Source organism: Trichechus manatus, unplaced genomic scaffold (genome assembly GCF_000243295.1).
Source record: "Trichechus manatus latirostris isolate Lorelei unplaced genomic scaffold, TriManLat1.0 scaffold00050, whole genome shotgun sequence".
In the NCBI taxonomy this organism is placed as follows: Eukaryota; Metazoa; Chordata; class Mammalia; order Sirenia; family Trichechidae; genus Trichechus; species Trichechus manatus.
The window spans coordinates 17,610,151-17,620,123 of record NW_004443986.1 but is presented as its reverse complement, the minus strand read 5'-3'; the positions used below and the strand labels follow the sequence as shown (position 1 = coordinate 17,620,123).

Genomic DNA, 9,973 nt, shown 5'->3' with positions numbered 1-9,973 from the left:
GTCTGGGGCTGGGGTTGGGATTCAATCTATCATCCCCGCTTCTGGCACTGGTGAGAGACCAAGGGACCTTTGCCTCTGCAGCTGCCCAGAGCAGAATCAAGGGCTCTAACTGTCCATTCAGGAGGCAGAAGACAAACCTGGCTGCCTGGTCTGCACCTTGTACCTGCTAGTCAGCAGGCGCTGCAGAGATTCCAGTGCTCAGCCCTGGTCTCCTCTCTCTCTCTCTCTGCCTGGGCAGTGACAGCAGCATTAATATGGCAGCTGATGAGATTGGTGCACACAAAGGCAGCCCAGCTGGCCTCTTCCTCTCTCCCTGCCCAGGGCATGGCGCTGGTTCAGGGTGGTCCCAGGTACAGACAGCCTTCCCTGGCAGCTTTGGTTCCCAATGGAGGCTGGCAGAGGGGACAGGACTAGCTCCCCACGGGACATCCAGTCCAGCTAGGACTGGGTCCCAGCTCTCCCTGCTCTCAAATGATAGAAATATATACAACATTTGTATACGCGCGCGCACACACACACACACACACACACACACACCTTCCCCAACCTTTTGCATTTCAGAACCAGAGACTCATAGTCAGAAGGGGCCTCCGAGGCCATTTCACTGATGGGAAACAGCCCCAGAGCAGGCAAGAGTCCTTCCTGGGGTAACATGGCGGGTAGAGCAGAGATAGAGGCCATCCCAAAACCCAGCATGCCACACCCTGGGCCGGGTTTCCCGAGCCGGAGTCCACTCACTCAGAAGCCAGAGCAGCAGACCCAGCCAGGGCACTTTGAGGGTGCATCTGGAAGGAATTAACCAAGCAGGCAGTCCTGAGGGGAGGCTGGGCAAATTCTATACCAAGATTTTTAGCTCCTCTGCAACTGCTGTGGTCTGATTGTCCCCGGCTGACATGGGAACCAGCTTCTGGTGGGCCCACCCATGCAAAGAGGAAGATTCATATGTTCTCACTTTTCACTTTACTCTGGTGCACAGGGCAGTAAGATTTGGATGTTGGAAGTCTGCTGGATAACTTCAACCAGTTTCTCTCTTAGATTTCCCCATCTCCATTCACCCAAGCAGACACCTGGTGTTATCTTTGCCTCCTGGTCCCTGCTCAAAGCCACCGGCTCATTCCTCACTCCAATCTCTCCTCACTACGCCTGGTTCTACCTCCTGAAATCTCTCACCAAACATGCGCTTCTCTCCATCCCAGCTCCCACCGCCTGGGCAGGGTCTGCCCCATTCAGGCCACTTTATCTCATTGTCTCATCAGGTGGCTTCCCTGCTTTCCTCCAGGTCCCTCCAGTCCGTTTCCTTCCCACAGGCCAGAGGCGCTTTTCCAGAGCGCAGATCTGCACGTGGACTCTCTGTCCACCGCTCTCTCCATTGTCCTCACTCCGGGAGGAGAAATCAGGTGTACAGCCGCCCACCTCTGGTTGGAGTCTAGCGCGGGCAGCTGTCTCTCGGTTAGGGCAACTCCATGAGTTCCTCTGGCGGGGGTAGGCGCGCTTTGCTGTCCCCTGCAGCCCCGGGGCCTGCGATCCTCCAACGGGGCATTCGGCCACCCCAGGCCCAGCTCTCCATCCCTACCGCTCTCCTCCGGTCCTCGCGGGTAAAAGAGAGCCAGGGCTGGAAAAGACCGACGCCGGGCAGAGCCCGCGTACTGGGGGCAGGAGGCTGCGCCCGGCCAGAGAAGCCGTCCGGCCCCGCCCACTGACGCCGTCATTGGCCGCGGCGGAGCGGGTGGAACTGCAGCTCCGCGCGCCCCGCAGCGGCTCTAGGGGAAGGTCCCGACTTGACAGCTCCGGGAGAGCCGGCGCGGCGTCCGGAGGCTGCCCGGCAGGTCCGGGCTGGGCAGGCAGGGGCCAGGGCCCCGCGCTCTCCCCGCGGCTTACTCTCGCACCCATTCCGTGGCAGCCTCGCGAGGCGCGCACTCACACGCCCTCTCCGCGCACGGCTCTGGGGCTCGATGGAAGCGGCACTGCTTCAGAGCCTGCTGGAAGCGAACTGCAGCCTAGCGCTGGCCGAAGAGCTGCTCTTGGACGGCTGGACTCTGCCCCTGGACCCTGAGGGTAGGCGGAAGGCTGGCGGGTCCGGGCGGCGCGGGCTCCGTCCCTGGCGCGCTCGGTGCGCACAGGAACGCGCGCTCCCATAGCCCGGCCCCCTGCTTCCCGCGGTACCCAGTGCCCGGTGCGACCCTTCTGAGTTCCGCTCCGCTCTTTCCTGTCGCCAGGTCCCTACTCCTACTGCAACACGACCTTGGATCAGATTGGGACGTGCTGGCCCCGGAGCGCGGCCGGAGCTCTGGTGGAGAGGCCGTGTCCGGAGTACTTCAACGGCGTCAAGTACAACACGACCCGTGAGTGCCCCCCCGCCCCCGGCCCACCTCTGTGGGCTCCGCGCTGGCCGCCCAAGCGGTTTAGGGAGTGGGGAGGGTTCCGAACCCAGCGTCGGAGACCTGCTGAAGGCCCTGGTGCCCTGTCACATCGCTGGCGTTAAGAACACTTTATAATGTTGGGGTCGCGTCCTCTCCCCCATCCTCACAGTAGCTTCAGACCTCAGTAAGGCAGTGGTTTGTTCTTCCGGGTTCCCGTGCGGTGAGAGCCGTGCGGTGAGAGCCGAGAAAGGGGAGAAGGAAATACTCCCTCCTCTCTGACGGCAAACCTCTCTCCCACATTGTATAGTCGGAGTGCCTGAAGTTCCACCATTGCGGGGGTCACCTCTTCGTTTCCACCATGCCTCCGACCAGGGGCGGGTATACACGCTGCCTCCCCAACCCCCAAAGTGAGAGTGGTTATCAGACTACTACAGGAGAGGAGAAGAGCTAGAGGCGAGAGGGATGGGGTTAGTGCATTCGTTGGGGGCGGGGGTGTGTGCAGGGCATAGAGGCTGCAACGCCACAGGGCATGAGGTGCCACCCCTTCCCTAACCGGATGTGATGTCCCAGAACTGGCCGGCTGGGCTGTGAGTCAGGGGCCTGTGGGCGGCATTACTCCTTGAACCCCAAGTAGTGCGTGGTGTCTGAATCCGGACCACCCCCCACCTCCCAGGGAGAACAGCCTGTGCCCTCCTTCCTCCAAATCAGAGACTGGCTTCCTCTCTCTTGGGAAGGCTACACAGCATCCAAATGGGGTTGATCATACCAGCTCTGGGTCTAGAGTATCCGTGCCCTGTGGAAGGCCTTTAGAGCCAGGTGGGAGTGTCTTTGTACTATCAGTGTCTGTGTGAGGCTGTGGGCCCACCTGGAATGCCCCTCACATCTTCAGCCCAATGCACCAGCAGTGACTCCCCAGACCTCGTAGGAGTGCCTGCTTGTCTGAAGCCGCTCATCCTGGAAACAGTCTAGCAACCCCTCTGAGTGTGTCTGAACAGTTGCTCAGCTCCTCCTCAATACCACCGGCTTTCACACACACACACACAGACACACACACACACACACACACACACACACTCCCCTTTCCAAACTGGTTAGAGGGCAACAGCACCACTTGCATGCCATGCCAAGTGGCATTCCCTGGCTGCGCCAGCAGAAGGCTCTGGTGGTCTAGGGAGCAGGTGTGCTCCAAGGAATCTAAGGGCATAGGTGCTTCTAACAGAAGGGGTCCTAATAGAAGATGGGGCCATCGAGGAAGAATTCTGTAAAATCCAAGGATATGCTTCCCATCCATGATTAAAACAGACCCCGCTGGAAGGAGGTGAGCTTTCAGACCCAGGAGGTCTGTAAGAAGAGGGGCTGACTTCATGCCCCTTCCCAGGCTGAGATTACAAAATTGTATTTCCAGGACTCTGTGAGCAGTCTGTGGCAGCAGGGATCAGGGTCCCTGATTCAGATGGAGCCAGAGCCTGAGGGTCATGCAGGGAGCAGTGGGGTGAAGACGGTCATCCAGGGAGAAGTGGGGGTACATCTTGCCCCTACAGCCTGCAAACCTGAGGGACTCAGCTCCCCAGCCCTGGCTTTTACCCCAGCCTGGGCTGTCCCCTGTTCTTCCCAACCAGCCTGGAGCCCCTCAAGGCCAGGGCCTGGGGCTCCTCTTCTTTATGGCAGAGCTAAGCACAACATTTATTCAATTTGTTGAGCACCTACTGTGTGCCAGCCACTGCACTGGTATCGAGCCTCTCACTCACAGCACAACAGACCCAAAAAATCATGATCAGTGTCCTGATGGGGAGAGGAGGGGACTGTGGAAATGGGGAGGGGGGTGGAGAACACCAGGAAGGCTTCCCGAAGGAGGTGCTGGAGCTCATCTCAGACCACTCACATCAAACAAGAAGCTGGAAAAAAGTCAGGGCTCCACTGAGGTTGGCAAATGTAGTGCCAGTTAGCCCCTGGTATCTAATGAACTCATTGCTACGAGTCGGAATCAACTCGATGGCAACAGGTTTGGTTGTTTTGGGTTTTATCTAATGAGCCATTTTCTTCATTTGGACCAAAGTGCTGCCTGCACTAACTGCCGGGGAGCAGGAGGAGCAGTCGGGGGAGGGGACCGGGGGCGGGGGGGAAGTACTGCCATTAACCAGTACCCGGGGCTTCAAGGGAGGGCGGGGGAGGACATCAGGCCAGGCGGGAAGAGTAAAGGCAGCTAATGGCAATGGAAATAAAGTGATTGATTTCCCTCCTCCCCTGTCTCCTACGGCTGCTTCCTCTTTCTCTGTTTGCCTTTTCAGTGGAATCTTTTCTTTTAGAAAGACAGACACAGGGAGGAAAGTAGCTCCCATGAAAAGCTGGGGAAGAAGGAAGAACAGTTGGGGCTGCCCAAATTTTGTTAAGCTACTGCTAAAACTCCACTGGAGCCTCCTTCCTTTGAGGTTGGGGACAGCTCAGGTAAGGATAGCAGCTTAGGCTTTAGTGCTTGTAATCTTTCATCAGCTCAGAGATGGCAGAGAATATGCCACAAAGCAACCAAATGTTGATCTTTTTCCAGGTGCCAGATACCACAGACCGTTTTACATACATTATCCCTCCCATCTCCACTGTCCTGCAGCCCCCTGAGATATGTACTGCTTTTATTCCCATATTGCAGATGAGAAAACTGAGACTCAGAGACACGAAGTAACTTGTTCCTGGATATAATCAGCTTCTAGGGGCCAGCGCAGGAGTCCCTGGGTGGTGCAAATGGTTAACCCTCACGGCTGCTAACCGAAGGGTTGGAGGTTTGAGTCCACCCAGAAGCACCTCATAAGAAAGGCCTGGTGATCTACTTCTTGAAAAATCAGCCATCGAAAACCCTATGGAGCACATTTCTACTCTGACACACGTGAGGTCACTAGGAGTCAGAGTCAACTCAATGGCAACTGGTAGAGGCCAGGGCAGGCAGTCCACAGTCCTCACTCTTAGCCATTGGGTGGTACTGCCTCCATGAGAGAAACATCCAGTATGTGAGGAGAGCTTAGAGGGACAGAAAAAAGACTCATGCCTCCACCTTGAAGGGTCAGAGAGGACTTAGTGCTCTGAGCTGGACTTTGGGGGACAGACTGGATTTTCACAGGTGAATAGGCCTATACCTGGGAGGCATTCCAGGCTGAGGGGAAAGGGTGAACAAAGGCGTGGAGATGGGACCATGCTTTGGGCTTCGGAACTGGTGAGTAGTTGTTTGGAGCACAGGTGTAGGAGGAAAAATCAGATGAGACCAGACAGGTGGAGATCAGATGGCACAGGGGATTGCAGATAGCTTCGGTGGGGGGCAGGAGCAAGCCTGGGGAGCTTGACAGTCGAGGAGCCGGAGGCTGGGGGGCCAGAGGGGAGGGGATAGATATAAGAGAGTGTGGGCATTTGTAGACAAGATGCAGGTGGGGGAGGGGAAGATGAAGGATCAGGGATGGTACCAGGTGTGTGTGGGGAAATACTAAGCACAGTTGAGGTGTGTCGGGTTCGAGGTGCTGGAAGGACATCTGAGTGGAGGTGTCCAGGAAGCAGTTGGCTTTGGGGGCAGGGGAGGGAAAACCCAGGAGAGCGCCATGGGCTGGAGATGAGGCATGGTTAGGTAACAGCTATGGGGACAAGTGTGAGAGGTTGGCCCGGGCTCCGGTTAGTCTCACCCAGAGACTGTTTCCAGATGCAGCAACAGCCAAGAGAAGGGAAGAGGCTTGCCCACAGTCACACATGCTAGTCCATGGCAGAGCCAGGTTGAACGCCCGTGTGTCCGAGTTCCCTACACTCCTCTCCACCCACCGTGCTGCCACTGCAGTGGCCGAGGTTCCATCAAATCTGGACTGTCGTTTCACATTTGTTAGCTCACTTAATCCTTACAGCTGCCCAGTGAGGGAGACAGTATTATCCTCATATTACACATGGGGAAACCAAGGCACAAGGAAGTGAAGTGACTTTCCCAAAGTTACGCAACTCATAAGCAACAGAACAAAGATTCAAACCCAGGCACTCTTAGTAAGCAACTCTCACTGGGTTAAGCAGAAAAGGGATTTGTTAAAAGGATATTGGGGAGCTTGTAGAATTATTGCGGAGCCCTGGTGGTACAGTGCTAAGAGCTAGGATGCTAACCAAAAGCTTGGCAGTTTGAATCCACCAGCCGCCCCTTGGAAACCATATGGGGCAGTTCCACTCTGTCTTATAGGGTTGCTATGAGTCGGAATCGACTTGACAGCAATGGGTTTGGTTTTGTTTTTTTAATAAAATTTTTGGGTGGGCTGGAAAATCAGACTTGGGTCTCCCAGCCAAGAACTCAGGGCAGAGCTGGCCAGGTGCAGAAACTACCACTGTCCCTGAGCTGGCCCTGCCCATGCCACCAGATGGGCCACAGCCATGCTGCCACTACTGCGCTGGGTTTCCTGCAGTTGCCCCTGGAGAGTCCTTCTCCTGTCCCCATCTCATGGATCCCAGCTCACTAATTCCCTTGGAGCAGGTGCTTCTGGTGGGGTGGGGAGGGCTGGGGATCTAGGTCACATGCTCAAGTGCTGGCTGCAAGGGAGCCTGGGAGGTAAGGCTCTGGCATTTCAACTCTGTGGACAAAGGTGGGCTCTGCCTCCTACCAGGTTTCCCCAAAGCCCATATGGGAAACAGGTTCAAATCCTGGGTGGCCAAGAACAATCCTAAATGTCCATACACAGTATAACCTGGGGCAAGTCCCTCCCCTCCCTGGGCCTCAGTCTCCCTATTTGTAGAGAAGGGAAATGGATTAGTCCACAGTGGTTTTGGCCTGAGGCAGGACACTATATTCCATTTTTTCCTGCTTCCCAGCATTCTACAGACTCCTCTGAGCCTGCGCCCGTGTGCACCCGTGTGCGTGTGTGCGTGCGTGTGTGTGTGTGTGTGTGTGTGTGTGTCTTTGCCTTTGTTTCTGTTTCTCTCTGTGTAGGACTGTGTGACTGTCTTCCTCTCGCCATCTCGGCGTATTTTCTGTCTCTCCTGTGCTTTCAGTGTCTTTCTCAGTTTCTCTCTTGTTTTCTGTCTATGCTTCCCTTTCTCTCATCTCCTTCTCTCCCCTCTCCTTTCTTCGATCTCTCTCCTGTCTTTCTCCCTCTCTCCCCTCTTCCTCCTTTTTCTCCCTCCCCTCCCTCCCCTCTCTTTCCTTTCTCTTCCCTCTTTCCATTCTCCTCTCTGTCTCCCCTCTTTCTCCTTCCTTCTGCCCAATCCTCCACCTCTCCTTGCTCAACCCCTCATTCTATCCTTCCTAATCTGGCCCTTGTGGCTCCAGAGGAGGGCCCTCTCCCTCCTCCTGGCTGTGGCTCACGTTCCTCGCGCGACATCACCAAGCCCAGCTCAGCCTCAGCTTCGGCCTCCTTGGTCTCAGGCTCCCACCATGTCCTGCTGGGAACGGCTGGGCTCATCTCTACTGAGGCATCCATGGGGAGGGCTGGGGGCCCCCACTTCCCAGAATCCCATTCAGCTGGCTCTGGGAGGTCTTGGCCCCTGCTCTGGCATTTTTCACCCTGCATCATGGGGCCCAGGCAGCAGAGGAGTACAAGGATGGAGTCTCAGCTGTTCATCTCTCCTAGGACCCTCTATCTGAGGGAGGACCAAAGGTGCATCATGCCCACATCTACCATCCCTCCCTCCGCAGGGATTCTCCAGCCACATAATTGCCCTTCTCCTGCCTGGGCCCACCTCTTATTGGGCTTGTGGATGTGTTGCCCCTTCCCCCTCAGAGATGGTTAAGGCCTGAGCCTGCCCTGTTCCAGACAGACAGACTCTTAAACAGAACTTTCTGATACTTAAGTGAAATAGCACAATCAAGGCTGTGGGAGCACATGGGAGGCTTTAATTCCAAGACGAGGGAAAGCTAAGAAGACTTCAGGGAGAAAGTGTTGTTGAACAGGGCTTGAGAAATGGGGCCAGTGATGTGTTAGATGGGAGGAGGGTAGGAACAGAGATGGAGAGGAGAGGTGGGTAAAGGGAGGCCTTGAATACCAGCCCAGGTGTCTTAGTTATCTAGTGCTGCTATAACAGAAATACCACAAGTGGATGGCTTTAATAGACAGAAATTTATTCTCTCACAGTCTAGGAGTCTAGAAGCCCGAATTCAGGGTGTCAGCTCCAGAGGAAGACTTTTTCTCTCTGTCACCTGTAGCGGAAAGGTCCTTGTCATCAATCTTCCACTGGTCTAGGAGTTTCTCAGTGCAGGGACACCAGGTCCTAAGGACACATGCCACTCCTGGCTCTTCTTTCTTGGTGGTAGGAGATCCCTCTCCTCTCTGCTTGATTATCTTTTCTGTATCTCAAAAGAGACTGAGTCAAGATACAGCCTAATTCTGTAGATTGAGTCCTGCCTCATTAACATAACTGCCTCTAATCCTGCCTCATTAACATCTTAGAGGTTAGGATTTACAATACATAGGATAATCACATCAGATCACAAAATGGTGGGCAACCACACAATACTGAGAATCATGGCTTAGCCAAGTTGACACACATTTTTGGGGGGCACAGTTCAATCCATAACACCAGGGCTTTGGCCTTGATTCTGCTAGTTTTAGAGACCGCCCCGCCAGCTGCTTGTCCATAGCCCCATGGTACAGGACCAGAATACTCTGGAAAGACGCTGCTCGATTTTCAGGATGCACCATCTAAATCTAAACCTAGGGCTAGCTGAGGACTTTGACCTCATCCCTCCTCTCTCCTCCCTCCTGCTTATTAAATCAGAGGCTGCACCCCCCACCTCAGCAACCACAGAAGAGTCTGGAGCCCCAAAGAACTACTGAAGGGGGAGATTCCCCACCCCCAGTGACCCTCAGGGACCTCCCCAAAGGACTCCTTCTTGACTGGGGCCCAAGTGCAGTAATCTGGACCCTGCTGACCACCACCTCAAACCAGGTGCTTGACCGTCTGGCAGGTAGCTCCTTTCCCAACACCTGCAGGGGTGGGTAGTTGAGGTGGAGAGTGGAAGGAACTAGGGCCCAGATTCAGGAGGACTGGATCTACATCTTGGCTTGGCCATGGTGCACTGAGTGACTAGCAGATTCTCCTCTTCCAAACCTCAGTTTCTTTATTGTGTGAAGGGGACAGAATATATTGACTTCATGGGGCCATGTCAAGATCGGTAAGTCAATACTGCTTGGGGCTCCCTGTGGACAGTTGGAGCATTGTCAGCAAGGGATCAGGAGGGGAGGGGCCTAGGAGGTGGTCTGGGGCCCAGAAGGAGGAGCAATCATGTCCTCAGATGTGGGAGAGTGCTGCCCACCCCAGGGTGGTTGTCCTTGTCCTGGGGTGGTGGCCCTCTGTGGACTCTGGATGGTGTTTTGGGGAGGGAGCAGTCTGTCTGTCTAGACTGAGAGGGTCTGGTCCCCAAAGATCTCTGGAGAGAAGCAGCCCCTTGGACTCAGGGTGGAATACCACTGGTGTTGAGGGGAAGACATAGAATTCTGCCACCAGAGATGTCATCCCCCCATGACTTCATAGAAACCCTGGGTTGGAAGCCAGTTCTAATTCTGGTCTTGCGTCTGACTGCTTTTCTCCCCTTTGGACAGGTCATCCCATCTTTGGGGGTCAGGGCCTCTCCATTAGGTGGGGGGTGACCTTGATGAATTCTAGTGGCCTCC

The 9,973-nt window shown here is 55.3% G+C and overlaps 1 protein-coding gene across 1 annotated transcript in view; it reads left to right on the top strand.

The window, feature by feature from the left end:
• The first annotated feature begins 1,952 nt into the window (after positions 1–1,952).
• CRHR2 (corticotropin releasing hormone receptor 2) overlaps positions 1,953–9,973 on the top strand; it is a 22,505-nt gene continuing 14,484 nt past the window's right edge. Inside the window, exons 1-2 of the mRNA XM_012555854.1 lie at positions 1,953–2,055; positions 2,217–2,342. Coding sequence (XP_012411308.1) covers positions 1,953–2,055; positions 2,217–2,342 — 229 coding nt within the window. The remainder of the gene's footprint in view (positions 2,056–2,216; positions 2,343–9,973) is intronic.